This window comes from Natator depressus, chromosome 3 (assembly GCF_965152275.1).
Source record: "Natator depressus isolate rNatDep1 chromosome 3, rNatDep2.hap1, whole genome shotgun sequence".
Classification (NCBI taxonomy): Eukaryota; Metazoa; Chordata; order Testudines; family Cheloniidae; genus Natator; species Natator depressus.
Genome location: NC_134236.1, coordinates 181,717,913 through 181,733,958, shown reverse-complemented (window position 1 = coordinate 181,733,958; position 16,046 = coordinate 181,717,913). Strand labels below are relative to the sequence as shown.

At 42.0% G+C, this 16,046-nt stretch overlaps 1 protein-coding gene across 27 annotated transcripts in view; it reads right to left on the bottom strand.

Annotated features, from left to right (window-relative positions):
• The window catches only part of NRXN1 (neurexin 1), a 1,220,951-nt gene that overhangs the window by 431,043 nt on the left and 773,862 nt on the right, over window positions 1-16,046 (bottom strand). For 2 of the 27 annotated variants that reach the window (XM_074949430.1, XM_074949431.1), the window contains exon 1: window positions 6,844-7,748. The exons of 23 other annotated variants lie outside the window; for them this stretch is intronic. In XM_074949430.1, the coding sequence (XP_074805531.1) occupies window positions 6,844-7,081 (238 nt within the window). In that variant the 5' untranslated portion in view covers window positions 7,082-7,748. Of the gene's footprint in view, window positions 1-6,843; window positions 7,749-16,046 lie in introns of those variants that run through there. 2 more of the 27 variants (XM_074949432.1, XM_074949433.1) reach the window with 1 other exon arrangement.

Genomic DNA, 16,046 nt, shown 5'->3' with positions numbered 1-16,046 from the left:
GTTCAACTCCTCCTGTTCTCCCCACCCAGTTTCCAAGAGCTTTGTCTCCTCTCTAGCAGTGAGATGGAGAGGAGTATGTGACCCCAAAGAACCAAGTCTGTTCCTCTGACCAGTCTAGTAAATACATACTGAATGATGCTATCATTGAAATTTGACCCAACTTTTTGTTTCTTACATCTGTTTGCAAAGCCCATGTACCCATGCAGGGATTTTTAAAAATCCTTTTCAACTTTTATTTTTAAGTTGGGGAAAAAAATCTTGTCCTCAGCCCAACACTCAAACAACATTCTTCAACAACATATCTCGTGTGTGTGTGTGAGACAGAGATGAATATGAAAGAGAAAAAATGTTTCAAGTTCTGAAAAATACAAGACCATCTTCCTTGCACCAAGCACTTTGAATGTTATAATATAGTGTAGATAGTTATAGTATACCTTTCTTTTATCTAATCAGACTGTTCCACTCTAATTGTAATCACAGCTACAATTGCAAGTCAACCTATTATCGCAGCAAGATCTATCAGCTCTGCCTAGACTATATTTGCAAACTAGAATGGAAGTTGTCAGTTCATAAACATCTGACATAAATACTGCTACAGACTTGAGAACATCAAACTTAATAACAGCCAGCAAGAAAACTGAAGTGATGCTAGGGAGAGATATAAAAGACGCTAGTGGTATCATTCTGATTATTTAATGAGGTTAAAAGCTACTGCAATCTTTAACCAAGAAAAAGAAGAAAGATGAGCAAGTAAGCTTGAGCTAAACGATTTGTTGAAAATTTAATAAAATGATCATGCATGTTGCACTACAGTTAACCACTGTAATGATCATCTGTGTGAGAGAACATGAAAAAAATTGAATTACCACTATAGAATTGGCTATGCTTACTCACACTGTGCATAATAGTCTGTTGTCACAGTTTTGTCACTGCACACTGTTTTCCACTGGTCAGAAATAAAGACGGATAATTTCCCTTTACACCTAAGTCAACTGTTTGCTATCAGCAAAAATCAATTTTTGAAAATTAGAACAAATAGGAAGAACACTATATTGTATGCTAAAATTAATTTCTTCTGTTAACATATTTGAAATGGAATTTGATTAAAAACAATAAAACATTTTTTAAATCTAAAAACATGATTACTGCAGGCTGAGCCAAAAGTGCTATTACTGATAAGCGACAATAGACTGTTGATACTTATTTAGTTTTTGTAAAGGCACCACAGTCAATCAATAACTGTGCATGTACTAAGGCAGAAGGGCTTGTGTAAAGATATTTATCAGAAATCCATCAGCAGCATTCCGCTTTTGATTGAAATCCTCTATAGACTTTTCACAACATCACCAAAGATTGTATACCTCTTTGACAAGCCACATTGACAGCATTAATATTATAGAAACCGCACTACATAATATGCATATTTAACAGCATATCCAATTAACCACTTTGCTGAGTGAGATTGCTTTGTTATTCATTTTTTTCTGACTTATGTTAATACTTTGGCAGCAGACATAAAAAATGCGTGATACGGCATACTGGAAATTTTAAAAGGGAATCGAAAAATGTATAACTTAAAGCCATATTTAGAAAATGGTTGTATGTTACAGTCTGAAAGAATGAACACTCCTCATCTGTGCATGAATACTAGTTAGACCAGCAACCTAGGTAAGTATTTGGAAATGAGTTAGTGAAAAAAACAATTATAACTATACATAACTCATTCTGGAACCTCTCCCTACACCCCAAAATTAATTAGTAATCATTCAAAGCTGCAAGAAAAATATCTCCACTTCACAACACATTGCTTTAAAATGCAAGAAAAGACTGAAATGTTTAAATTTAATACCAAATTTAGTGTTGTAACAATAGTGTAAACTTTGTTCTGCAATGTAATACAAATTTTATAGCTGAAAAATATCACTCCGAGGACATGCATTTTATTACTACTATAGGTAGAAGTACTAATTAGGTTATCCCAATAGATAAAAAATGAAGAACGAGTGACCATACAAATTTATTATTTTACCTAGTCTAATAAAAGAGTCCATCTATAACTTTCTTATTCATTGTTAAACATAAGGAAATACAAAATGCTCTAAGTGCATCGAAAGCATACCTTCCAAAATTGTTTTGACTTCATTTTTCACAGTATCATTATAATTATTTTACTGAAGTAGTATAATCCCAATCCCACTGTCTTTACCTAGTCAAAACTCCTGTTGAGTTCAGTGGATATCTAGACTGATTAAGGGCTGCATGATTCAGCCCACAGTGTGACACACTCAAAGGATGGTGATTCAATTATAGATGCCTTTTTAAATTGCTGCAATTTAAAATTTGGAGCACATGAAATTCCGGGGCTGATATAACAGAGACAGTCATAGTGCAGATAGATATTGAGCAAGCTTCCCTCTACCGCTCTACTAGTGTACCACAATTCAGATATGCAACACCCATAGGAGTATATCCCCCTAAAACGTGGACCTCTTAAAAAACCTCCCAGAAAAACTAAACAAAGTATAATCATGCCTAGTTGTATGATATGGGCAAACAACCACTGAGGCTCAGTTAGGAAAACACCAAATGTATTTTGAGTTATCACCTAATCAGGATTTTAATCTAGATTTCTGAAGGTGAAATGTGTGTGCAAAAACACGCTCATGCAATTAACTACCTTTTATTTTTATTGTATTTAAACAAAAATATACACAGGAGACCCTTAAATTGCAAGCGCAGTTCTAAAATCCAAGGTCAAGCACAACAGATTATTTTAGAAAATGTAGTGATGTGCATCACACAGCTGAGATTACAAACAGACCCTTGGAGACAGATTCTCAACTGGTGTAAACTGGGATTGTTCCACTGAAGTTTATACCAATTGAGGATCTGGCCTTTGGTATTACAAATATATGCCTTCTCCCAGTGAAGAAGTTGGCAGGAGCTAACTGGGGTCAGGTTCAGTCCAGTTGAGATAGAAGAGATGTTTCAGCCAGGAGAAAGATAAGTAAGTGATGGTGGTGACTGTGCTGGGAGTATATGTCCAATCTTTGCTGATGTGATGTGCAGTCTTGGATTCGAAGTGGATCCATCACTGTTCCTGGATTTTCACATACCAGCTTTGGCAAAGGCTGCCTTTCTCCATTTAAGATTACCATTCCTTTTTATTGTGGACCTTGCCACCATGGGCCTGTGCTTTTGTAATCTACAGGCACTGCAATGAATTGTTTGACTTTCCCTTAAAAAGTGCCCGATAGCTTCAGATACCACAGAATGCAACAGCCTTCCTCTTAAATAGGACATGGAGATGTGAGTATATAACACCAGTGTTTCATGCTCTGAAACTTATTCAGAGGCCACTTATTTCCTGGCAAACACTAAGTAGTCTGGAACCACCTTTGCTGAGAGATCACCAATTTGCCTCTCTCCTCCTGTTACAGGAACTATGAACCAGAGTTTTGCTAACTGTGCCTGGGATTAAGTTTGCCATACACATCTGAGGAATAATCTCAGTAGAAGGCTCCTTCCAGAAGTCCATCATGGACCCAAGTTTAATGAGAAGCAAAACACAGGGTAAAACATAATTTTGCTCAAGCATTTGAATTAATTTTAGCTTTTATTTTTACTTTAATGTTAATAGTTAATAGGGGTTGGGATTCAATTGCTTCATTAACAAAAAAGGTGAGAGATGACTACATGGTTGGAATTCTACACATTTGCCTACTAAGCACACTTCTGGAAAATAAAATAACATGTTAATGTGTCATAAAAAATAAAATGCAAAATTTCAGCAAAAATATTCACAGAAGTGAGAGCTGCAAGACTGTGGAATTGTCCTCTAAAAAGCAAAGGCCCCATTGCTTGTGTCTTTTAAAACCAGAGTGGCCAAGACCAAGGTGGGTGTGGTTTGAGGGGGGCTGGGGGTATAGGATTGAAATAAGATGCTCTTTTGGGTAGAGGTGCTGTCTGTTGCCAGCCATGATGGGGGGGGGGGGGGGAGCAGGTGCTGCTAGTGAGGGTTCTGGCTTTGTTAAAGTTTGTTGGACACAAACAATGTGGCCTCATCTCATTCCTTCTGATACTCCTGACATTACAACATTGGAAAGAACATTGCTCACAGGGGATCAGCAAGCTGACCTGTCCTAACAGGTGGTTTCTATCTCTAATTTCTGTGATTGTATGAAAACACTACCCAAGTAACAGTGCCAAAAAGACTGTTAGAGGTCACCATAAGGACTGTAATGTTTACACATGATCACATTTCATCAGAATGAAAATACTGCTGAAGAATTAATGGAGCTAATTCCAAAGTCCACTGCTGCAGGAAGGCAAGTTTGAGGATCAAAATTCACTGCCTCACCCCCCAAGCCAGCATGGGCTAGAAGCACTATAGAGGAAATTCACTCAGCCCCTGGGGTAAGGAATGAGGGCCTAGTCTGTCTCTTTCTCTTTCACAAGCAACCCCCTTTGGCTGATGCTCAGAGCTACACTGCTGAGCTCTTCAGGGGCTACGTCCATCCCTGCTCAGCCAGAAGGCGAAATGCCTCAGTGAAGCTTATGGAAAAAAGTGGAGAATTATTAATGATAGAAATTAAATGTTTTTAAAATACTGAGAAACAATAGGGTGTCTGCTTTAAATGCACAAATGCAAGTACTTTAGGATTAAGGCAAAAACTCTGAAATGCACTCTGATCCCTAAGATGTGTGGGACATGTACTACCCTGAATCTTGCAAAATCAGCCACTTTTACTTACAGAGTAGTTTCCCCACAACCCCCTAAAGGTTGGTAACTCCATCATGTATTATTTAATAATAATAATGATCCTGATTTATAATAATCCTGAGTAATCATCCTGACTTATTCCCTTCCTGCAGAGCACCTCTGGTTCTCCACACACCTATAAATGAATCTAAGGTAATTTTAAAAATTAGACAAGGTATGCCATCTTTACACATTCCCTAATGAAATCTATTTTGGAGACTATTTGATTACTTGTTCCTTTTCCCCCCACCCTTCATCCATCTCTAAATTTGTTAGGAAGCTCTTAAATGATTTCACAAAGTGTCCAATAATAGAACAGAAAGAGATATTAGTCAGCTTTCCCCACCTAAGTACAACATGCAGTATTCTGAGATTTCTGGGTATACTGAAGAGATTACGGGTTTGAATGTCCTTGCTATTCTGGATTTAGACCACATTTTCAATGTTACAATTTTAATTAGCAAAAAAAAAATATAAAAGTAATTTCTACACACTTTAATAATAAAGTATATGAGACATAAAATGACATTTTTAAAATAACTGCTACAAACTTATCTACTGACATTGTTAAATGTTGGTAAAAATCTAATGTACCCTAACTGCCTAATCTCTGCAACTGGACAGTTTGCACAAAGATGTAAAGGCTAACAATAAGATCCGTTTGTTACCTTGTAAAGCTTGTAAATGACACCACATGATAGTGCAAAAGGAAGCATGGCAAGATGAGAAAATGAAGAATGAAGCTGCATAATTTAATCAAAAGTCAAGGGTTTTCAAGCAAAGGGAGACTTTCGCTCAAACCCTTAAAATACAGCCGTATGCTTAGCAGTCTTTAAACTGATTTTGTTAGTCGTGAATATATATTTAATTTTTCATATATTTATGGATATTTATATCTTCATGTACTTATATTTGCGCATAGAAAGGCCCGGACATAGTGTGGTACAAAGGAGTATCTCACTTTAGAAACCAAAACCATTCTCTATCATTGTAAATTCTGAACTAAAAGCTTAATTGGACTTGCAAAGAATTTCATCTTAGTCACTTTACTGCCCTTCCCTGGCTATAGTAGTGTGCATATCCATTATATCCCCCTTTCAATATTTAGATGCTTACTTCCTTGCTGATCCTTTGTCTAATCTGTGGCCCCATGTTTTAGTTCATCGACTTTAGACCAAAATAATTAATTGAAAAGAACATTATTATTAGACGCCTTTTAAACAATACATACGCCATGCTCCGTCCCCAGCTCATTTGAACTTGGGGGATCTTTTGTTTCACTGACTCTGATTCTACTGATGTTAAATTCTAAAGGTGACATGAAATAATGTCCACCGCATCTTCCTGTGGTGCCTGATGAAAGGCAGTTTTGTTATCCTAGAGACCCGGGATGACTCGGAGAAGGGAAGATTGGGTGGGGGGTGAGGGCACGAGGGTTGGGGAGTGCCAAGGAATCCCAGAGGACACATGCAGACCACAACTGAACCGGGTCAGCCCAGTAGACTCTCGATTCTTTCCCTGCATGTGCCCGACCCTGCGGCGGAGCCAAGCCAAGAGAATCCGGCTTCAGGAGGTGAAGGATCCGCGGAGCTGGCCCAGCCTGGGCTGCAGTAAACTGGGGGGAGCTCCCACTCAGCCAAGCCGAACAGCGTCTCCTGGGACCCTGCGCTGGGGACTCCTTTGATCTGGGGCTCTCCCTCCTTCTCAGCAGCAGGCGGGGCAGGGGGAGGGTTCATTTACAAATGTCAGTCACCTAAGTCCGCCCCCCACATGCCCATGTTCAGACCGACCCCAGGGGCGCCTCCACGGACAATGGGGAGTGGGGGGTGACCCGCATCCCCCCCTCCACGCGTCCACTCACCGTAGATACCTGCCCTATGGCTCACTGACAGCAGATCCTTGCCCCCTATGGATCTCTGACCCCTGTGGACCATTGAGAGTAGCTCCCTGCCCCTGTGGATCACTGGCACTAGGACCAAAGAGGGCCGTGGTTCACGGACAGCAAATGGGCAGACAAACACCACCAGCAACATGCACACAGGCTGCGGAGCTCGGGGTTACCGAACCGGCACCGAACCCACCGTGTCCGCCTCGCAAGGAAGCCGGTGACCTGTAGATAGCGATAGGCACTGAATGATGTTTGCTGCTGCCATGGAAATGGTGAATGTGGTGAGCACCCAAACTGGAGGCGCTCCACGCCACCCCGAGGAGGCCGCTGAGAGTGAGTGGAACTATCCAGAGCAGGGCCAGGCGACCTCCGGCGCCGCTGCTACTGCTGGTGGGGCCCGGCTCCGGGCTGCATTTCAGCAGCCCCCCCATCCTCTGCTCCACGGCGCGCCGGCCCGCGGGGTCCCCGGCAGGAGCAGCAGCCACAGCAAAGGTGGCAAACTTTGGAGAGAGGCGGGCACAGAGGCACCCCGCGCCGGGGGCAGCTCACTTCGGCAGGGGGGCCATCTCTTCCTTTGAGGAAAGCTTCCGGGGATCCTTGGGTCCAGGTCGTCTTCTACCCCAAACAATCCGAAACATCGTCACAGGCAGAGAACCCAGTCAGTTCCGAGACTTCCCAGCGAGGGAGAGGGGGCAAAACCAAACCCCCACACTCAACCAACTGCTAGTTCCCCAGCGCTCCTGCTCACTGGCAATGCTCCCCAGTTACAAGTGTGCCAAGCATCGCCTCCTCCTCAGTAATCCACAGGGGAGCCAGTCAGGCCACAGTTGTGCTCCATACGAAAAAGGGGGAGGGGGAACCGCAGCAGCCGGCCGGCCGGCGCCAAAAAAGGGGAGAACACTCACCCCGCTGCTCGCCCCGCCAGTCCGCTCCGAACTGGGGAGCCTCGCGCACAAGCTCGCCCAGCGCGCTCGCACTCGCAGACACGCTCACATACAGAGCTAGGCAATAATCAGGCAGCTGCTCCGGCGATCTCAGTGGTGACAGTAATACCCGAGGATGTTTTCAGGAGAATAGTGCGCCCCTATGAAAGACGCTGGGCTGGGGGGAGGGGGGATAACTACGCTTGCGAAGAGAAGTGCTATGCAAATCTGCAGTCTCCGAACAGCAAATCACTGAAGCTTGGATGCAATGCAGAGGACGAGCCTATGTTAAGGAGGGAGGCTGAGTTCAGCTCCAATCCATTCGCCCCGCTTTTTCTCTTCCTTTCAGACGCCACATACTAAAGAAACATGTGTCAGGCAGTGCGGCGAGCATAAGCAAACGACCCCTCCTAATCTGCCATCAGATTCTGGTAACGAATTAGTCTAATGCGGGGCACCATTCCCCTCCTCCAACGGGTCGGATGTGCTGGTGTCTAGAAAGCTCACTTACAGCTTTAAAAGAATGACTTCGGGGGCTTTCATTGGACTAAACTTATCCCACCAGGTGTTCAAACCAGGTCTGCTGAACATGGCTTGCCACTATCCATCTCCTCAAGCGTCTGTTTTGATGAGCTGGTAATTACACACATCACTCCTAACAAAGAGTTCTCATTTTCCCTGACAATGTATGGCTGGGAAAAGCTAGGCAAACCAAAACACAACTAAGAAAGTGATTTAAGTGCTTTGATACCGGAACAGCTGGCACAAAACAATGGAAGAAAACATTTGCCTGCATCGCTGCAGATTTAATCCAATATGTTGAAATACTGAATTTAGTATGCTGAATAGGCACATAAACACATATGCTCTTCCTCTTAAAAACAATATAAAAAAGCCATAAAAAGAAATTTCAAGTTTAACTATGAAATTATATAATTCAAATGAAAACGATATTCCCAAGGTATATTGTAGCTCACTGAACATGTATTACAAATTCAGATGCTTTTTAGAAGCCACCAGATGTAGAAGCATATTCCTTGCAATACCATACCTGGACACAACAGGGTGTGTTAACCACAGACTTTCAGCTTTCTTTATTCCAGCAGCTCCAGGCATTTGTCTGTTTTCTGCTATGCTTTTAGCAGTGTTGTGATCTATGGGGTGAGTATGTGTGAGAGAAAAAAAGTGGGTGTGAAAAAGTAAAGAAACTTTAATATATATATTATATATTAGGGCTGTCAAGTGAGTAAAAATAATTGCAATTAATCATGAAATTAAAATAATTGTGATTAATTGACTGTTAATAATAGAATACCACATATTTAAATATTTTTTGATTTTTCTACATTTTCAGATATATTGATTTCAGTTACAATACGGAATACAAAGTGTACAGTGTTTACTTTATATTTATTTTTTAATTACAAGTGTTTGCACTGAAAAAAGACAAAAGAAATCATATTTTCCAATTCACCTCATACAAGTACTGTAGTGCAATCTTTTTATCATGAAAGTTGAAGTTACAAATATAGAATTATGTACAAAAAACTGCATTCAAATATAGAACAATGTAAAATTTTAGAGCCTGCAAGTCCACTCAGTCCTACTTCTTCAGCCAATCGTTCAGACAAATAAGTTTGTTTACATTTTCAGGCGATAATGCTGCCCGTTTCTTGTTTACAATGTCACCTGAAAGGGAGAACAGGTGTTCTCATGGCACTGTTGTAGCCGGCGTAGCAAAATATTTACCTGCCAGATGAGCTAAAGATTCATATGCCCCTTCATGCTTCAACCACCATTCCAGGGGACGTGTCCATGCTGATGACGGGTTCTCCTCAAAAACCATCCAAAGCAGTGCCGACTGACGCATGTTTATTTTCATCATCTGAGTCAGATGCCACCGGCAGGCTGATTTTCTTTTTTAGTGGTTTGGGTTCTGTAATTTCTGCATTGGAGTGTTGCTCTTTTATGACTTCTTAAAGCATGTTCCCTATATCATCCCTCCAGATTTTGGAAGGCACTTCAGATTCTTAAATCTTGGGTTGAGTGTTGCAGCTATCTTCATAAATCTCACATTAAGAAGGGCCCTATTGGGTCAGAGCAAAGGTCCATCTAGCTCAGTATCCTGTCTTCTGACAGTGGCCAGTGCCAGGTGCCCCAGAGAGAATGAACAGAACAGGTAATCATCAAGTGATCCATCAAGTAAACATCAAGTGATCCATCCCGTCGCTCATTCCCATCTTCTGGCAAAGAGAGGCTAGGGACACCATTCCTGCCCATCCTGGCTAATAGCCATTGATGGACCTAGCTTCCATGAATTTATCTACTTCTTTTTTGAACCCTGTTATGGTCTTGGACTTCACAACATCCTCTGAAAAGGAGTTCCACAGGTTGACTGTGCGTTGTGTGAAGAAATACTTCCTTTTATTTGTTTTAAACCTGCTGCCTATTAATTTTGTTTGGTGACCCCTAGTTCTTGTGTTGTGAGAAGTAGTAAACAACACTTCCTTATCTACTTTCTCTACACCAGTCATGATTTTATAGACCTCAATCATATCTCCCCTTAGCTGTCTCTTTTCCAAGCTGAAAAGTCCCAGTCTTATTAATCTCTCCTCATACGTAAGACGTTCCATACCCCTATCATTTTTGTTGCCCTTTTCTGAACCTTTTCCAATTCCAATATATCTTTTTTGAGACGGGGCGACCACATCTGCACACAGTATTCAAGATGTGGGCATACCATGGATTTATACAGAGGCAACATGATATTTTCTGTCCTATTATCTATCCCTTTCTTAATTATTCCCAGCATTCTGTTTGCTTTTTTGACTGCCGCTGCACATTGAGTGGATGTTTTCAAAGAACTATCCACAATGACTCCAAGATCTCTTTCTTGAGTGGTAACAGCTCATTTAGACTCCATCTTTTTATATGTATAGTTGGGATTATGCTTTCCAGTGTGCATTACTTTGCATTTATCAACATTAAATTTCATCTGCCATTTTGTTGCCCAGTCACCCAGTTTTGAGAAATCCTTCACAGTCTGCCTGGGTCTTAACTATCTTTAGTAATTTTGTATCATCTGCGAATTTTGTCACCCCTTTTTCCACATCATTTATGAATATGTTGAATAGGACTGGTCCCAGAACAGACCCCTGGGGACACCGCTACTTACCTCTCTCCATTCTGAAAACTGACCACTTATACCTACCCTTTGTTTCCTATCTTTTAACCAGTTATCAGTCCATGAGAGCACCTTCCCTCTTATCCTGTGGCAGCTTACTTTGTGTAAGAGCCTTTGGTGAGGGACCTTGTCAAAGGCTTTCTGAAAATCTGAGTACACTGTATCCACTGGGTCCACATGCTTGTTGACCCCCTCAAAGAATTCTAGAAGATTGGTGAGGCATGATTTCCCCTTACAAATACCATGTTGACTCTTCCTCAACAAATTATGTTCATCTATATGTCTGACAATATTGTTCTTTTTTATGGTTTCAACCCATTTGCCCGGTACTGAAGTCAGGTTTACTGGCCTGTAATTGCTGGGATCACCTCTACAGCCCTTTTTAAAAATTGGTGGCACATTAGCTATCCTCCAGCCATCTGGTACAGAAGCTCATTTAAATGGTAGGTTACAGATTACAGTTAGTAGTTCTGCAATTTCACATTTGAGTTCCTTCAGAACTCTTGGGTGAATACCATCTGGTCCTGGTGACTTACTACTATTTAATTTATCAATTTGTTCCAAAACCTCCTCTAATGATACCTCAATCTGGGACAGTTCCTCAGATCTGTCACCTAAAAAGAATGCCTCAGGTTTGGGAATCTCCCTCACATCCTCATGCAAAGAATTCATTTAGTTTCTCCGCAATGGCCTTATCATCCTTGAGTGCTCCTTTAGCACCTCAATCGACCAATGACCCCACTGGTTGTTTAGCAGGCTTCCTGCTTCTGATGTACTTACAAAGAAATGGCTATTACTTTTTGAATCTTTGGCTAACTGTTCCTCAAATTCTTTTTTGGCCTTCCTAATTGTATTTTTACACTTCATTTGCCAGTGTTTATGCTCCTTTCTATTTTCCTCACTTGGATTTAACTTCCACTTTTTAAAGGATGCCTTTTTGCCTCTCACTACTTCTTTTATTTTGTTGTTTAGCCATGATGGCTCTTTTTTGGTTTTCTTACTATGGTTTTTAATTTGGGGTATACATTTAAGCTGAGCCTCTATTATGGTGTCTTTAAAAAGTTTCCATGCAGCTTGCAGAGATTTCACTTTTGGCACTGTACCCTTTAATTTCTGTTTAACTAACCTCCTCATTTTTGTGTAGTTCCTCTTTCTGAAATTAAATGCTAAAGTACTGAACATTGTTAACTTCTATATGTTTTGTCAAATCTGCAGTGAAAGTGTTCTTAAAATGAACAACAACATGTACTGGGTCATCATCCGAGACTGCCATAACATGAAATATATGACAGAATGCAGGTAAAACAGAGCAGAGGACATACAATTCTCCCCCAAGGAGTTCAGTCACAGATTTAATCAATGCATTATTTTTTTAATGAGCATCTCAGCATGGAAGCATGTCCTCTGGAATGGTCACTGAAGCATGAAGGGGCATACAAATGTTTAGCATATCTGGCATGTAAATACCTTGCAATGATGGCTACAAAAGTGCCATGCAAATGCTTGTTCTCACTTTCTGGTGAATTGTAAATAAGAAGAGGATAGTATTATCTCCTGTAAATGTAAACGAACTTGTTTGTCTTAGCAATTGGCTGAACAAGAGGTAGGACTGAGTGGACTTGTATGCTCTAAAGTTTTACATTGTTTTGTTTTTTGAGTGCAGTTATGTAACAAAAAAAATCTACATTTGTAAATTGCACTTTCAGAACAAAGAGATTGCACTACAGTACTTGTATAAGGTGAATTGAAAAATACTATTTCTTCTGTTTATCATTTTTACATTGCAAATATTTGTAATCAAAATATACACTTTGATTTCAATTACAATGCAGAATACAAAATATATATGAAAGTGTAGAAAAACATCCAAAATAGTTAATACATTTCAATTGGTATTCTCTTGTTTAACAGTGCAATTAAAACTGCTATTAATCGCGATTCATTTTTTTAATCACAATTAATTTTTTTGAGTTAATCACGTGAGTTAACTGTGATTAATCAACAGATCTAATATATATATAAATTGAAAAGAATCCTAATATGAGTATACATTTTCCTAGACACTTTCTAACTAGGTTCACCGGGGGAAGGAGACCAAAACCCTGAGGTAGGTGGGGAAGTGGGATACCGGGAGGAAGCACGAGCAGGAGAGCCTGAGAGGGGAGGGCTCCTGCCTCATACTGAGAAAGACAGATGATCAGCAAGTTATCTTAAGTGCCTCTACACAAATGCAAGAAGCCTGGGAAACAAGCAGGGAGACCTGGAAGTCCTGGCACAGTCAAGGAATTATGATGTGATTGGAATAACAGAGTCTTGGTAGGATAACTCCCATGACTGGAGTACTGTCATGGATGGATATAAACTGTTCAGCAAGGACAGGCAGGCCAGAAAAGGTGGAGGAGTTGCACTGTATGTAAGAGAGCAGTATGACTGCTCAGAGCTCAAGTATGAAACTGCAGAAAAACCTGAGAGTCTCTGGATTAAGTTTAGAAGTGTGAGCAACAAGGGTGATGTCGTGGTGGGAGTCTGCTATAGACCACCGGACCAGGGGGATGAGGTGGATGAGGCTTTTTTCTGGCAACTAACGGAAGTTACTAGATCGCAGGCCCTGGTTCTCATGGGAGACTTCAATCACCCTGATCTCTGCTGGGAGAGCAATACAGCGGTGCACAGACAATCCAGGAAGTTTTTGGAAAGTGTAGGGGACAATTTCCTGGTGTAAGTGCTAGAGGAACCAAGTTGGGGCAGAGCTCTTCTTGACCTGCTACTCACAAATCGGGAAGAATTAGTAGGAGAAGAAAAAGTGGAGGGGAACCTGGGAGGCAGTGACCATGAGATGGTCGAGTTCAGGATCCTGATACAAGGAAGAAAGGACAGCAGCAGAATACAGACCCTGGACTTCAGAAAAGCAGACTTTGACTCCCTCAGGGAACTGATGGGCAGGATCCCCTGGGAGAATAACATGAGGGGGAAAGGAGTCCAGGACAGCTGGCTGTACTTTAAAGAATCCTTATTGCGGTTACAGGAACAAACCACCCCGATGTGTAGAAAGAATAGTAAATATGGCAGGCGACCAGCTTTGCTTCACAGTGAAATCCTTGTTGATCTTAAACACAAAAAAGAAGCTCAGAAGAAGTGGAAGATTGGACAAGTGACCAGGGAGGAGTATAAAGATATTGCTCAGGCATGCAGGAGTGAAATCAGGAAGGCCAAATCACACTTGGAGTTGCAGCTAGCAAGAGATGTTAAGAGTAACAAGAAGGGTTTCTTCAGGTATGTTAGCAACAAGAAGGTGGTCAAGGAAGGTGTGGGCCCCTTACTGAATGAGGGAGGCAACCTAGTGACAGAGGATGTGGAAAAAGCTAATGTGCTCAATGCTTTTTTTCCTCTGTCTTCATGAACTAGGTCAGCTGCCAGACTACTGCACTGGGCAGCACAGTATGGGGAGGAGGTGACCAGCCCTCTGTGGAGAAAGAAGTGGTTTAGGACTATTTAGAAAAGCTGGATGAGCACAAGTCCATGGGGCCAGATGCGATGCATCTGAGAGTGCTAAAGGAGTTGGCAGATGTGATTGCAGAGCCATTGGCCATTATCTTTGAAAACTCATGGCGATCGGGGGAAGTCCCGGATGACTGGAAAAAGTCTAATGTAGTGCCCATCTTTAAAAAAGGGAAGAAGGAGGACCCGGGGAACTATAGGCCAGTCAGCCTCACCTCAGTCCCTGGAAAAATCATGGAGCAGGTCCTCAAGGAATCAATTCTGAAGCACTTAGAGGAGAGGAAAGTGATCAGGAACAGTCAGCATGGATTCACCAACGGAAAGTCATGCCTGACTAATCTAATTGCCTTCTATGATGAGATAACTGGCTCTGTGGATGAGGGGAAAGCGGTGGACGTGTTATTCCTTGACTTTAGCAAAGCTTTTGACACAGTCTCCCACAGTATTCTTGCCAGCAAGTTAAAGAAGTATGGGCTGGATGAATGGACTATAAGGTGGACAGAAAGCTGGCTAGATCGTCGGGCTCAATGGGTAGTGATCAATGGCTCCATGTCTAGTTGGCAGCTGGTATCAAGCGGAGTGCCCCAAGGGTCGGTCCCGGGGCCGGTTTTGTTCAATATCTTCATTAATGATCTGGAGGATGGCGTGGATTGCACCCTCAGCAAATCTGCAGATGACACGAAGCTGGGGAGAGAGGTAGACAGGCTGGAGGGTAGGGATAGGGTCCAGAGGGACCTAGACAAATTGGAGGATTGGGCCAAAAGAAATCTGATGAGGTTCAACAAGGACAAGTGCAGAGTCCTGCACTTGGGACGGAAGAATCCCATGCACTGCTACAGACTAGGGACTGAATGGCTAGGCAGCAGTTCTGCAGAAAAGGACCTAGGGGTTACAGTGGACAAGGAGCCAGATATGAGTCAACAGTGTACCCTTGTTGCCAAGAAGGCCAATGGCATTTTGGGGTGTATAAGTAGGGGCATTGCCAGCAGATCAAGGGACGTGATCGTTCCCCTCTATTCAACATTGGTGAGGCCCCATCTGGAGTACTGTGTCCAGTTTTGGGCCCCACACTACAAGAAGGATGTAAAAAAATTGGAAAGCGTCCAGCGGAGGGCAACAAAAATTATTAGGGGTCTGGAACACATGACTTATGAGGAGAGGCTGAGGGAACTGGGATTGTTTAGTCTGCGGAAGAGAAGAATGAGGCGGGATTTGATTGCTGCTTTCAACTACTTGAAAGGGGATTCCAAAGAGGATGGATATAGACTGTTCTCAGTGGTAGCAGATGACAGAACAAGGAGTAATGGTCTCACGTTGCAGTGGGGGAGGTTTAGGTTGGATATTAGGGAAAACGTTTTCACTAGGAGGGTGGTGAAGCACTGGAATGCGTTACCTAGGGAGGTGGTGGAATCTCCTTCCTTTGAAGTTTTTATGGTCAGGGTTGACAAAGCCCTGGCTGGGATGATTTAGTTGGGGATTGGTCCTGCTTTGAGCAGGGGTTGGACTAGATGACCTTCTGAGGTCCCTTCCAATCCTGATATTTTATGATTCTATGATTCACCGGACTCACTACAGCAGAGCAGCTGTGCTGATGTTGCACTTTTGTGGAGACTAGCCCTTAGTCACTGAGTAAAGTTATGCACATGTATGGAGTCTAAGGCCTGGTGTACACTAGAAAATTAAGTCATCTTAACTATATTGCACAAGGGCATAAAAAATCCACAGTCTCAAGAGGCATAGTTAAGCTGATTTAACATCCTGGTGTAAACAGCAATAGGTTGATGGAAAAAT